This window comes from Carlito syrichta, unplaced genomic scaffold (assembly GCF_000164805.1).
Source record: "Carlito syrichta isolate Samal-C Ts95f unplaced genomic scaffold, Tarsius_syrichta-2.0.1 Scaffold316039, whole genome shotgun sequence".
Classification (NCBI taxonomy): domain Eukaryota; kingdom Metazoa; phylum Chordata; class Mammalia; order Primates; family Tarsiidae; genus Carlito; species Carlito syrichta.
In genome coordinates, this window is record NW_007260135.1 from 521,042 (window position 1) to 536,505 (window position 15,464).

Sequence of the window (15,464 nt, forward strand, 5' to 3'; positions counted from 1 at the left end):
TGGGAGCGGCCACTGCCCTCCAGTCTGGGCGACAGAGTGAGACTCCAACTCAAAAAAAAAAACAAAAAAAAACTCAATTCTCTCTAACCTAACTTTACTTTTCAACCACAAGTCCAGGCTCCAGAAAGAAGAAAGTATTGAAAATAGAGGATAGTCAAGTTTTGTGGGCAAGGGTCACTTGAGATTAGGAATGATGTGTATCTAACTAGGAACAGTTAGAGGTGTCTGAATTCGAGGCAGCGTGTACAGCAGGAGTGTATGTGTGGGGTAGGTGAGCATGTGTGCACACACACACAGATCCGCAGCCGTGATGCACAAGGGTGGGTGAGATGAGTATGTGCGTCGGTGGTAAGGAGTGGGGATGGGAGTGGATGGGGTTCTGAAAAGCTCTTTAATCTACCCTGCAAGCTAGAGCTCCTAAATATCCTGGGTTTTTCTGAGATAGCTAGATTATAACCAGTTGAATTTGGGCCACTTCATGGATAGTTAAGGTGGTGACTATAGATTCACAAACTCTGGGCTGGGTAGAGTATCCTGACAACACTTCTTGCTTGTTAGCAGGGTGACCTCTAAGCTACAGTCTCTGAGTTATGAGGCCTTCATCTAAGAAATAAGCACAATACTTGGGACTACTCTCTTGGGAAGATCAAAGAGATCGTGTAGGTGAAATTACTCTGAACACCTGAAAAACTACATAGCTGTAAGAAGTCTTTTTATTTTTAGTTTTTATTTTTTGAGTGGGAGTCTTACTCTGTCGTCCAGGCTGGAGGGCAGTGGCACGCTCACAGTCACCTCAGCCTCAACCTGCTTGGCTCAGGCGATCCTTCCACCTCAGCCTTCCAAGTAATTGGAACTAAGACACCTGCCACCACGCCCAGCTAATTTTTTGATTTATTGTAGAGATGGGGTCTCGCCATGTTGCCCAGGCTGGTCTCAAACCAGTGGGCTCAGGCAATCCTCTCGTCTCTGCCTCCCAAAGTGCTGAGATTACAGGTATGAGCCACCATACCCAGCCTATAAGAAGTCTTGAACATGTTAATAAGTGGGGGTGGAGACAATTGTTTACTCTGTGAGCTCAGAGTGGCAAACAATGATTTCCTGTCATGAAAACAAAAACAAAAACAGAAGCCTCTTACAAAAGCAGAAAAACTTTTGACTCTATTCATATTCCTGCCAAGTTGTCTAATCTCACGCCTTTCTTATTCCATGCTTCTCAAAAGGTAGAAAATCTAGTCATTTCCTCACTTCTTAGTCCCTCCTCAGTCCACCTCTGTCCAACCCAACACTCAATTGACACTGCTCCCAGGAAGGCCAGCTGCCAACCCATAGGTCATGTTCAGTTCCTGTATCCCAGGCCCTCACTGGGTGACTACTCTGGGTGCCAACCACGCCTTCCTTCTTAATCTTCTTTCCTCCTTGTTCTCCTTATAACCAACTCACTGGGTTCTCTAGGACTCGGACCCCTGTTTTATTCTTCTCTTTCATCACCAACTCTTTTTCTACCTGTCTTCCCCATCACATCCAATCAGTTAGGTAAGATCACTACATGTTCACCAAATAAATGTTCATAAAAACAGGTATCACGAGTAAATGTGTTTAGATATTATGATAGAGCAATTTATCGGCAAAACACAAAGTTACCGGTTCAGACATGGAATCCCACTGATTGATTAGAAATTTTTAATCTCTTTACCTAAGAAAGCAAGCTAAATATCTTATTGATAACATGGCTGGAGGTGGGTAAAAAAACCACACATCCCTCATAAGCTAGAGGTATTTAAACAGCTTTGTAGGTATTTAAATACTTCCCTGCCAAATTCTGACTACCAAGGTTCGTTCCTGGTTCAGAGACTTTACATGTTCACTTCTTTCTATCTCAGACATTCACCAAGATCTTCCTCTTGCTTTCACAGTGCACTTCATTCAAGTCTGTTGGATGCCATTTCCTCAAGCGGGTCTTTTCTTCCTTACCACTCCATCTAAAATGGAAGCATTAATCCTACGTCTACCACTTTCTATCTATTCCGGTGCTGTGCTTTTTGTTTCATAGCACATATCACTGCCCAACATTATATTGAATATTTCTTTTTCACTCACATTACTTTCTGGTTCCTACCCTAAAAGGTAAAAATCCATGAGGGCAGAGATTTTTGTCTTTTCTACCAAGAAATCTCCAGTGTCTGGCACACAGTACGTGCTCACTAAATCATTATGAAAGAACAAATAGAGCCGGGCTCAGTGGCTCAGCCTGTAATCCCGCACCTTTGGGAGGCTGAGGTGAGTGGATTGCCTGAGCCTGCGGGTTCGAGACCCGCCTGGGCAGCAAGACCTCATCTCTACAGTAAATCAAAAAATCAGCCGGGTGTGGTAGCGCATGCCTGTAATTTGAATGAAGTGCTACTTGGAAGGCTGAGGTGGGAGGATCGCCAGAGCCCAGCAGGTCGAGACTGCGGTGGCCAGGAGCGGCCAGTGCACTCCAGTCTGGGCGACAGAATGAGACTCCAACTCAAAAAAAAAAAAAGAACAAACTGAAAATGAGTGATGATGGAGCTAAGCCTGGGCTATACCACTATCGTTTACCCAGGAAGTCACAGTGAAGCTGGGTCACTGACACAGAAATACTGCAGTGGAAGTAGGTGACACATTTCTGGAGTAGGCAAGCAGCAAGGATGCTTTCTAGTTGTGACTACCTAGTTGCTTTGACACTAGATTTCCACTTTCCAAGGCTGTGACTCGGACTTTACCTCATGACTTAAACCTGGCAGTCATCTAAATCCCAATCCTATTCCAATGAGCTCAGACCTGAGAATTTTCATCTTGAAAACTGAAATAGAGTTGGCCAGTCTGGGCGCCCACAGTAGCTGCCCAGTCCTAAGCATCCAGCTACATTCTCTGTGAGTCAGCTCCATCCTGTCTGTCTCTGGAAAGGAAGGCCGTCATCGGGGGACAGGGAGGCAGCAATAGCTTTGCAACTTTGCTAAATCAAGAAAAAATGCTCCATTCCATGCTTGCTGCCATCGTTTTAAAAAAACAAAAAACAACTTTATGAACTAGGAATCTGTGTTTGTTCCAAAAAGAATTCAAAGAGAAATAAGCAAAAATATAATCAAAGTAGTGTACTTTGGCCAGGCATGGTGGCTCATCCTGTAATCCCAGCACTTCGGGAGGCCGAGGTAAGAGGATTGCCTGAGCCTGGGGGTTCGAGACCAGCCTAGGCAACTTGGTGTGACCTCGTCTCTACAATAAATAGAAAAATATTCAAAGAGAAATAAGCCAGGCGTGGTAGTGCACACCTGTAGTTCCAGCTACTTGGAAGGCTGAGATAGAAAGGCAGCAGGTGAGACTCCAACTCAAAAAAAAAAAAAAGTAGTATATTTCGAGACAACCACTATTAATCTTTTTCTATCTAGTTTTTTTGTATATTCATATCTATATAGATGCATGTCACAATTTATTTTTATAAAATGGCATATTATACAACCTGGTTTTTTTTTTTTCTAAAGACTACAGAATTTTAAATATAAACTCTGCTGAACATGTTTGCAAGAATATTTAAAATCTGAAGTGCAATTAACTTCAATTGTTATGATCACCCTGAAAAAAATCTCTACTTTATTCTAGTTAACTCTTGCAATTGTGCACAGTAGGCAATAAAAATATCTTCATGACTAAAATATTAACATGTATTTACAAATTCAGAAATTACATAAAATGAAAATCAACTATAAAATCACTATGGAGACATAATCATGATCAGCATTGTAATACAGTTCTATAAGTTATTGCATCATACATATCAGACATGAGGTTTTCCTGAATACTGTTCTCTGGTACAAATTTTATGAAATAATTTCAACAAAAGAGCCTGCTTCATATTTCCTCAATCATGTCAGGTAGTTGTGGTTTATAAAGACTTGATATGACTGAGCTCAGTGGCTCACGCCTGTAATCCCAGCACTTTGGGAGGCTGAGGCAAGTGGATTGCCTGAACCTGCAGATTTGAGACCAGCCCGGGCAACTTGACGAGACCTCGTCTCTACGATAAATCAAAAAATTAGCCGGGCATGTAGTGGTGTGCCTGTAGTTCCAGCTACTTGGAAGACTGAGGTGGAAGGATCGCTGGAATCCAGCAGGTCGACGCTGGGGTGGCCATGCATGCGCCACTGCATTCCAGCCTGGGCAACAGAGTGAGACTCCAACTCAAAAAAAAAAAAAAAAGACCTGATGTGTAATTAAAGCCACATAATTAATTTTTATTTTATAGAAGTTGGCACTGCTCAGGAACATAATTGCTGTAATAGTCCAATAAATGTCAATACATTCATTTCAAGTTTCCTTAAATAAACAAATGCACTGTGCCCAAGAAGACTTGCCACCTGATTCAAAGGAGATTCCTAGGTGATGCAGAGTTTCCTCCTGAGGTTAAGCTAATTCATTGTTCAGGGTCACTATCTGACTTTTGAAAAAGGCTTTTAATAGTCTTCTAAATGCTATTCACTCTACAGAATTTTCAACCATCAGCTGAATAGTGATTCATGCTGGATGAAACTCTTGAATTTTTAACAAGCAATTGGGATGCTATAACTTGGTCCTTGTCTTTAAAAATGGACAATACAAGCCGGGCTCGGTGGCTCAGCCTGTAATCCCGCGCCTTGGGTGGCTGTGGTGAGTGGATTGCCTGAGCCCGTGGGTTCGAGACCCGCCTGGGCAACTTGGCGAGACCACCTCTCTACAATAAATCAAAAATTAGCTGGGCGTGATAGCGCGTGCCTGTAGTTCCAGCTACTTGGAAGGCTGAGGCGGAAGGATCGCCGGAGCCCAGCAGATCAAGGCTGTGGTGACTGGGAGCAGCCACTGCACTCCAGTCTGGGTGACAGAGTGAGACTTCAACTCAAAAATAAAATAAAATAAAATAAAATAATTAAAATATTTTTAAAATGGACAATACAGTATTTAATGGAACTGTAAAGACCGGGAAAAGACACAGGCAGGCACACACACATAATCCACGCCTCCCTTCCACTGCCTCCAGGGCCAAAAAAAAAAAAAAAAAAAATTCACTTGCCACTGCTAGAAAGATCAATGTTACTTTTGGTTTAATTTATAAAAGACTATAGGATTTATGACTATAGGCTAAAGTCATGTGTCTGGGAACATTATAAGACACGTTTACTCCCAACATGATATATTTGTTTACCAAGGAAACTGAGACATTCTTATTCAGATATAGTTTCACAAACATGAGAAACAAAAGAATTCTCATATCAGTAGGCACACACATTTTCTGAAATGAATTAGAGAGAAGGTCAAAAGTTCCTTACCAAAGAAAAAAGGTTAAAAAAATGGCTAGGCTTTCTGCACTTGGTACCATATCATTCAATCAATTCTATTCAACAAACATTTACAAAGATTGTTATACCACATGTAGATAATCAAACAAGGCTTGAAAGTAATATCTTACTCTTACAAGCCCAAGATAGAGGTTTTCAAAATCTAGTTCCTGGGACAGCAACACCATAGCATTATTTGCTGGAAGATTTTAAATTGCAGGTTTAATTTCTTTAATAGATGTAGGGTTATTTGAATTTTCTCTCTCTTCTGTATTGTTTTGCTCAGGATATCTTTCAAAGGGATTTATGTATTTCATTCTAAGTTGTAAAATTTATTGGCATAAAGTCATTGATAATAATCACTTACTGGCCTGCTTGCAAAATCCTCATACTGGAATTGTTTTCTTTCATTCCTAACCAATCTCAACAGGGGTTTATCAATTTATTAAGCTTTTCCAAGAAAAATATTTTTTCTTTTATTTTTCTATTGTCTGTTCTCTATTGTATTATGTTTATACTTATTGCTTATTTCTTTCTACTTAGAGCTTAATTTGCTTTTTCTCTGAATCTTTAAGGTAGAAGGTTACATCATTATTGATTTTATTATTTTATACATTTACTTATTTATTTTTTAGTTGGGGTTTCACTCTGTCATCCAGGCTGCAGTGCAGTGGCATGATCATAGCTCACTTCAGTCTCAACCTCCTGGGCTGAGGCAATCCTTCTGCCTCAGCCTCTTGAGTATCTGGGACTACAGGCACACACCACCATGCTCAGCTAATTTTCGGAAAATTTTTTGTAGAGATGAGGTCTCGCTATGTTGCCCAGGCTGGTGTCAAACTCCTAGGCTGAAGCAATCCTCCCGCCTCAGCCTCCCAAAGTGCTGGGATGACAGGAGTGAGGCATCGTGCCTGGTTCAATATTAATTTTATAACTTCTTCTTTCTAATATGTTTATACAGCTTATAAATTTTTCTAGTTATATAGTTTTTGTTAATGGCAGGAGGGTATTTCAATATCCATTATGACATCATGGCCAGAACTAAAGTCTTTCATGGACTTCTTTATCTTCGTGCTTACTTAAAATCCAAACTGGTTACTGAGAAGAACAAGTGAAGCAAAACAGATAATAGGGGGAACGCTTCCATCATTGGTCCAATCATATGGTGAACTGTTACTGAATAGACAGCCTCAAGTACACATAAACATACCAGGTAGTGCAAAGAACTCTGTTTTGAATGAATGGCTCCTCTGATACCTGCTCTCAATCTTGTGAGAACATTTATAATCCAAACCTCCATAATTTTCAGTAGAAAGAAATTCATGGGCAAAGAGCAGCTAGAAAAATTTTACCTAGAAACAACACATAAACTTCCCATCCAAAAATGTGAAGCCATTTCTTTTTCCTTCTCTGTAGTAACATATATCCCAGCTGTTGCTATCTCACTGATAAAACTAAAAAATTCTCTGACTTTGTCGTACAATGTATTCAGAGCACTATACTAGATGAGATAAAATAGAAAACATGGTCTATGCTTGAGACAGTTTAAGTGAAACTACAAAAAGAATTTGGGATCATTTTGATTTGGATTCAGAATGTCAAATGTCAGAATTTTCCATTAAAATCATAGAGGCCACAAAGTTGCCACTGAACTAATAAATGATGCTAAATCAACTTAACATAGAAGAAAAAATAAATCTTGATTTCTTTCTCACTTCATTTGTGCAAATCAACTCCAGATGCAAAACAGACCTGAGTGTGAAAAGATAAAACAATACAGCTTTTAGAAGTAATATAGAAGAACATCTTTATGACTTTTAGGTAGGGTAGGCAAAGGTTTTTTAAACAGGACACAGAGAGTTAACTTTAAAGGAAAGAATGGCATCACTGTTCAAAGGACACCAGGTATAAAAAAGAAAGCCTTAGAAGAAAAAAAAAATTAACTCATAATCCTGACAAAGAACTAGTAAACAGAATATATACAGAACCCAGACAACTCAATAAGGCAGTCAAAAAAAAAAAGTTTTAATGAGTAAAAGTCTTTACTAAGTACCCATAAAAGAGGTTCTCCAATAGTATATAAAAATCATCTATCACCAGAGATATAGAAATTAAAACACAAAATGATACCAACAGACACCTGCTACATGGCTAAATTTTTTTTTTTTTGAGTTGGAGTCTCACTCTGTTGCCCAGGCTGGAGTACAGTGGCATGCTCACAGCCACCACAGCCTCGACCTGCAGGGCTCAGGCAATCCTTCTGCCTCAGTAGCTGGAACTACAGGTGCGCACTACCATGACCAGCTAATTTTTTGATTTATGTAGAGACAAGATCTCACCAAGTTGGCCAGGCTGGTCTTGAACCCCTGGGCTCAAACAATCCTCTCGCCTCAGTCTCCCAACGCACTGGGATTATAGTCTTGAGCCACCGCGCCCAGACTTAAATCTTTTTTAAACCAACAGAAAGTATGGCAAGAACATGGGACAACTAAAATATTCATGAGCTGGAGCCACTATGGAACTTTTAGCAACAGCCTCTAGATCTGAATATATGATACCTAATGACTCAATAATCCAGCCCAAAGACATGTATACAATAATGTTAATAACATCTTTCATTATAATAGCCAATATCTATCAACAGAAAAATGGAAGTGAAATACTATTTGCATTGATTTTTTTAAAAAGGTAGCAATAGATAGACCATATGTTTTGGAAATACATGATCTTGGACTTGAATTCAGTTCTGAGCAGTATCAACTAAGAAGATATGAGCATACAATCTAATTGAGTCTGCTTTCTCCATGTAAAAATACAGTCATATCACCTATCTTACACTTATTCAGAGGATGAGAAATAATGTATGTGTAACACAAAGCACTATGTCTAAATAGATGCACAATAAACACCAGAACTAAGATTTAGCAGATAATAACAAATCACTCAGGATCAATTATCAACCCCTTTTATACATAAACTCTCTTCTTGTAAAATAAAGATAATATTCCACCTGACCTGTCAAATAAATCTGTAGCATTTTTGCTATGGAAAACATAGAAGATAAAACTCTTCACTGATTATACGTGAACTTCCAAAAACAATTCCAGGAATGAAGTAGGCTTGATCATTCCTACTTCAGCGTTAAGAGAGTTGCCAACTTAGTCATCAACGAAATATATAAGAAACGGGTCATGATATTTTATTATTCATCTATTTCATGAACTCCAAATGCAACTGCAGCTGTAAGCTCTAATGCCAGAGGTTCATATGAGTTGAAAAGATTAAACAAATAGGCAAGAGAGATGCCAGAAGGGTATAAACTCCTAGCCAGGAGTCCAACTGGTTCAGTTACAAAGTTGATCCTTAGAACACTTACTTGTATTATAAGCACACTCTGAGGAGAAACATACGACAAGCTGAGAAGCATGAAATATACAAGAAAGGAAATGAGGGGGAAAAAACACAAAAAAACTAGTATTACTGTGGTTTTCAGCCTAATTCTGAGTCTACTTCTAGTCTTACAAATAAATATATTCATGGCTTATCATAAAAGGATAAAACATGTAGATTCTGTAATAAATCCTACTTTTACTTCTTTTTCATATTAATATATATTTCTGGAATTTAATGAGAATTAGATCACATGTTTTTAAATTATAATAAAAATGAAGAGAAATCACTATTTCTATGTATAACACATATTCAAGAACATTTTCCTCAGTATAGTCAGGTTATTATCTATCACCACCTAAATTAACAAAAAGGTCAGGTGTGGTGGATCAAGCCTATAATCCCAGCTTTGAGAGGCCAAGGCAGGAGGATCGCTTGAGGCTAGTTCATGACCAGCCTGTGTAACACTGTGAGATTCCATCTCTACAAAAATAACAAGACACGTACCTGTAGTCCTAGCTACTCAGGAGGCTGAGGTGGGAAAATCACTTGAACCCAGGAATTTGAGGCTGCTGTGAACCACGAATGTTCCACTGCACTCTAGCCTGGACAACAGAGTGAGATCTGTCTCCAAAAAAAATAAACTAAACTACGAAGGGGAAGACAGAGGCTGACTAAAGAAAAAAATACATACCCTGAGATCTTGAAGTTTAAAAAGAACTTCTACTTTTCTGATCTAAAATTACTTAAAGGCTTTAAACTTCCATATTTTGATTGTGCAATCATATTACCCTAGCTATTTCTATTCAGCTATTATCTTTATGACTTTAAGTTTTGCACAGAAGGCACACTTAAGAACTTGTAAGTAACTCAAAGTGTTCTAAACTTAGCTGTATTTATCTCACAAGAAAAGTCAGTACACTCTCTTAGTTCAAGTCGGTGACACAGGGACTCTTTACAATGGAAATACAGAACAAAAACACTTTTCTTTCTTCTGTGGCTGAATTATTGAAAAAATTTCTGGTCATTTATAACCTAGTAAAACAAAGAAAAACTTTGGTCAAAGTCTTGTTAGTTTGTGTTTTTCTAGTAACCAACATTTCACAACTCATGCTTGACCTATCTCCTATCCATGGATCCAGTTATCTATTCACATGAGACTTGAGGCATAGAAAAACCCGCCTTAGTTGAAGTCGTCTATCAATTTTCCTCAGTGCTCCAACTATTTGAATACGTTCTATAGGTCCAACTGCACTTTGTCTCCATGAAGAAAACAATAGTACTCCATATTTTTATTTTATTTTATTTCTTTGAGTCAGAGTCTTCCAGGCTGGAGTGCAGTGGCACGATCGTGGCTCAAGTGATCCTTCCGCCTCAGTCTTCCCAATAGCTGGGACCACAGGTGCATGCCACTACACTTGGCTAATTTTTTTTTTTTCTTAATAGAGACAAGGTCTCACTATGATGCTTTGGCTGGTCTCGAATCCCTGGGCTCAAGCAATCCTCCCACCTTGGCCTCCCAAAGTGCTGGGATTGCAGGCATGAGCCACAGCTTCCTGAGGAGTCTACATTTTTAAAGTGGTTAAACCAGGCATAGTGATGTGCCTGTAGTCCCAACTACTCAGTGGGAGGCTGAGGCAGGAGGACTGCTTGAGTCTAGGAGTTCAAATCCAACCTGGGTAATATAAGCAAGATCTCATCTCTAAAAAAATTTAATATGTCTAGCACATAGGCTATCTGTCACGCAGAAGTAAAAGTTTAAAAAAGTGAGATCCAGCCAGGCTTGGTGGCTCAGCCTGTAATCCCGCGCCTTTAGGAGGCTGAGGTGAGTGGATTGCCTGAGCCCGCGGGTTCGAGACCCACCTGAGCAGCGAGACCTCATCTCTACAATAAATAAAAAATCAACCGGGCGTGGTAGAGCACGCCTGTAGTTCCAGTTACTTGGAAGGCTGAGGTGGAAGGATCACCGGAGCCCAGCAGGTCGAGGCTGTGGTGGCTGGGAGCGGCCACTGCACTCCAGTCTGGGCAACAGTGAGACTCCAACTCAAAAAAAAAAAAAAAAAAAGTAAGGTCAAGCTATTACAGATAATATCTTAAAATCAAGAATACAAGTACAGGATGGGCACAGTGGCTCAAGTCTGTAATCCCTGCACTTTGGGAGGCAGAGGCAAAAGGACTGCCTGAACCCAGGATTCAAGACCAGCCTGGGCAACTTGGTGAGACCTTGTCTCCACAATACATAAAAAAATTATCTGGGGGTGGTAGCATGTGCCTACAGTTCCAGTTACCTGGAAGCCTGAAGCAGAAGGATCACCTGAGCCCTGCAGGTCAACGCTGGGATGGCCGTGAGCGTGGCACTGCACTCCAGCCCAGGCGACAGTGAGACTCTGGCTCAAAAAAAAAATAAAAAAATACAAGTACGAGTACAATGAGATTTTCTCCCCCAATGCAGCTTGCAAGACAGTCTTAAAAACTGGTGTTCTTCTCAGAGTTACTTATAAACCTAAGCCAAAATCTTGAAAATTTAAAAATATCTATCAATTGTGGATTTGCTAACTAAATTAAGTACTACCCTTGGACAGAATGTTATATGTGACTGAAATGGATATTTGCTAAGAATTTTTAGTAACCAAAGCTGGGCATGGTGGCTCATGCCTTTAATCTCAGCACTTTGGGAGCCTAAGGAAGAAGGATTGCTTGAGCCCAGAAGTTTGGAACAGGCCTGGACAACATAGCAAGAACTTTATCTACAAACAAAAAAAAATTAACTGGGTGTGGTGGCACACACCTGTAGTCCCAGCTACTTGGGAGGCTGAAACAGGAGAATCACCTGAGCTCAGGAGGTCAAGGCTGTGGTGAGCCATGATCTTGCCACCAGACTGTAACCTGGGCAACAATGTGAGACTTTGACTCAAAAAGAAAGAATTTTTAGGAAACTGAAATAATTTAATGTTAAGAGGCAGGGGGTCAGGGAGACAGATATTGCAAAATTCATGTACCATATAACTTCAGCTTTATAAAACAATAGACATAAAAAAGGAAAAACACTTAAAAATGTCATCAGTAGATTATAGGGGGATGCTTATTTTCTTTCTTCTTCCTGTCCAACAAAAACATGCTTAGAAATTTAATTGATGAACAAGAGAATATTAAGTATACAAATAAGTTCTAAGAAACTGACCAAAGCATAAGTCTTACATATTAGAAACAGGAGGACAAATATAAGTTAGAAGTAGGAGGAAAAAGGTGATACTAGAAAAGACAGGTGAGAAAGATCAACAGTAATTGCAATTAAAGCACAACTCACTTCCACTACTTTCAGGAAACACCGCTAGCTACGAACCCACAGGGAAAAAGTCATTCTCTCCAGTAACTGTTCCTGAACCATAAAAATAAGAAAAAAACGCACCTTTGTGCTAAAAGCATCCAACCATTCTAAATAAAAACTACAACAATTTTTCAGTAACAGTACAAATTACTTATTATCATTTAAGAGTGAATAAAGAGACAAGTACCAGTGACTTTATCTACTTTTATACTTGGCATCCTGAAAAAATCCAAATGTCTTAACCAGAGATTTTTCAGAAATGGCAATTGCAAAACAATACTCACAGACCCCCATAAAAGATTCCTTTCACAACATCCAGCAGTGCCTTTTACTCCTCTGATTAATCTAGTTCCTACGTCTGGAGGAAGGATTTGGTTCCATGGTGTATTGATCAAATCTACAGGCATTCTGTATTTAGACACCAGGCACACACGCATCTAGTGTACGACATGATAAAGAACTAACTAATGGGAAGTGCAGAGTTCTGTTTCATAACTCTTCTTGTAGCAGTAGTGCAGCCTCAAAAAACTACGCAAGTAATGCATTTCAAAATTCCATCAAAGTCTTTCAAAATGTAGTGAGAAAGCTCTAGAATACTGGAGGTGAACTAGGAAGTATAATGCCAACTGCATATGATTTTAGCGTAGTTATTGCCTTTACGTTTTTAACAAACTATATTTGAAAAATAGGTCTAAAAAAGATCTTAGGACTTCTTTCCATGGCCATCAGAAAATATAAGAAATAGTATAAGAAATGTTAAATAGTGAAACTGTGTATAAGCTCTCCATAATCTCAAAAGCAAAAGGGCCTTCTGTTTCTTAACCAGGAAGGGATATGCAGGTTAATTACCAATCCCAAATAACTTCTTGATGAAAACATGTTATGGTTTTAAGAAGAAAGTACCGATAAGCAAATTGTTGTTATGCTTATAAGATAAAATTACTGATTCAAATTGATATTTTAGTTAATATATCACACAACATTGACTTATCAAAACACCTGAAGGTTTTTCACCATGAAGATTAAACATTTACATAATGACCCCCAATTTTTTTTTTAAGTGAAAAATCAGGATTTATTGAGAGGACAGAAAAGTTCCTACAGTGCGAGGAGACCCGAAGGGGTTGCCCAATGACCCAAATTCCAATTTCCTCTTTTATGTAATATTTAGATGCTGCAGTCAGAATCAAAGTATAATACCTAGACTCAGTTCAACTTTGTAGTATTCTTCAAATTACTGTTTTTCTAAAAGAATAACAAACTGAGAACTCGTATTACTATAAAGTACTTGGAGAGTACTTGAGGACATTTTGATGGCTAGAGTAAAAAAGCTAGTGAACCAACAAGTAGAAGCATGGAGGAAATTACCTGGAGAAATACATACTCAAATCACAAAGTCTTAAACATTTAGAAATCCTCCCATTGTATAGATTTAAAAAAAAAAAAAGATCAAGAGAGCTAAGGTAGGTTTGACACAGCCATACTGAAATCAAGGAGACAAAATATATACACTTCAGACCTTTTGATAGATTGTTGAAGTGTAATTTCCAAGGCATCATATACATCTAAATAATTAGCTCGTTTGTAAACACGGTATCATCCAGTGTAATGCTTTATTGGAGTGGCGACTTTGAGAGCTAGTAACCCACCTGCTGTCACTTTCATTCAATGAATATTGTTTTTTTATAAGCATTAAAGGCTAATCTCTGTGAAGTGAAAGGTATAGTAATGAGACACGGTATGTTCATCTACTGGGTGACGTCTGGTAGATGAGTTGGACTAGCGCTTTCTCAACTTCACTGATAAGTCTCCATCCTCATCCAGGTCAGCTGAAGACTGGGAGTGTCCTCTACAGTAGGGATAAGTTTTACATAGGAAGTGCTGGTTGTCTATGCTCAAGCCTGAGTGACAAAGGCAAATGAAGATGTCAGCATTTTTGGTTCCCTCTCTCTAGATCAGAAGAGTATGGCAGGAAATGTCAAACTGACCACATGCCAATGAGCTATGAGCTAAAACTAGAGCTGCCCTGACTTACTACAGCGTACCAAGGCCAGAAGAATCCTAATGCGAATACTGGCTCTTTTCTTGACCTCTTTTTCAGTGTTTTAACAGTTTGGAAGCATGGAGTATTTTCTGATGACTTGACATTTTGCATTGTAGGTTTTTATATATCCTTACAATCAACTAAGCCTTTTCACTGTTCATTCAGATATCATAAGTGTGTATTATTTTTTGATGTTATCTGCCTGTATCTTGACTGGCTAGATTTTATAAAAATGGATTTATCCCTCCTGGCTTTAAGTCAAGCAATTTTGATCAATTTAGTCACATATACATGTTTAAATTTCAAAATGGCTTTAGGAATCACAACTTTAACCAATTTGCTACAAAGCTAAAATTAGTATAATTCCCCCCAAAAAAGGCATTATCATATGACTAAAAATAAAGCTTCATAAAAGGAGACTAAGCTAACCTATTTATCTATTCCTAACACCACCATCATTATATTTCATATATTGATAAAATTGTTAATATTAGCTGTATACTTAATTTACTATGTACTTTCCTCATAACAAACCTAAGAAAAAGGTGTTACTAGGTGGTGAAACAGATCATCTGTAGATAATCTATTACTGAGAAAGCTAAGTAACTTTTTAGAGTCTAAATGGCAGAGCTGGAATGCAAATCCTGGACCACTTAACTTTAAAATCTGATCTCTAAAGTGCAAAATGTCTGCTTATTTTCCCAAAGCTTGTCAAAATATTGACCTGGGATGGAATAAATACTTTGCCTTGTCTTTGCTTTCTCAGTAATAGATTATCTACAGATGATCTCCAAACTCAAAACCTAAAATTTTCATGCCTAGTAAAGTCCCTCTTTCTACCCAGTGTGACTCTTTCATAACTAAATTCCTCAAAACTTTGTATTTTATCTACAGACAAGCAAACCATTTTACACATAACCCGAAAGGGTAGAATCATTTTAGAATAACATATCTTAAAGTCCTATAGTTCACTCAGCAACAGTCACTTTTATCTTAATTTTCTTATTTGCTGTAAGAATGAGAAGACTAAATTTGTCACTTCCTCAAGGTCACTTTGAACCAGAAATAGATTTCTGGTTTAAAGTCTGGTTGCTAAACTACACTTCCTCTGTGATGGTAAGCTATCATTGGAAACATACCACTGGTATGTTTCACTAAAAAACAGAAAATGACAACAAAAAGTATGGAATATTCAAAATACTTTCATGTTGATTTATCTTTTCCCTGCCTGTTCATCTCTATTTTGCCCATCTCCAACATATGAAAAAAAAACAGCAACTGCTTTGGCAGACAAAGAAAAAAACCTTTTCCCAATTTCAAACATGAAGCAAATGTTTCACTTCCTTTTTTTATTATAATATGGGATGCAGCC

The 15,464-nt window shown here is 38.5% G+C and overlaps 1 protein-coding gene across 1 annotated transcript in view; it reads right to left on the reverse strand.

The window, feature by feature from the left end:
* FGD4 (FYVE, RhoGEF and PH domain containing 4) overlaps positions 1 to 12,514 on the reverse strand; it is a 162,723-nt gene extending 150,209 nt beyond the window's left edge. Inside the window, exon 1 of the mRNA XM_008073740.2 lies at positions 12,333 to 12,514. Within this exon, the coding sequence (XP_008071931.1) occupies positions 12,333 to 12,342 (10 nt within the window). The 5' untranslated portion in view covers positions 12,343 to 12,514. The remainder of the gene's footprint in view (positions 1 to 12,332) is intronic.
* Between the last annotated feature and the right edge of the window lie 2,950 nt (positions 12,515 to 15,464).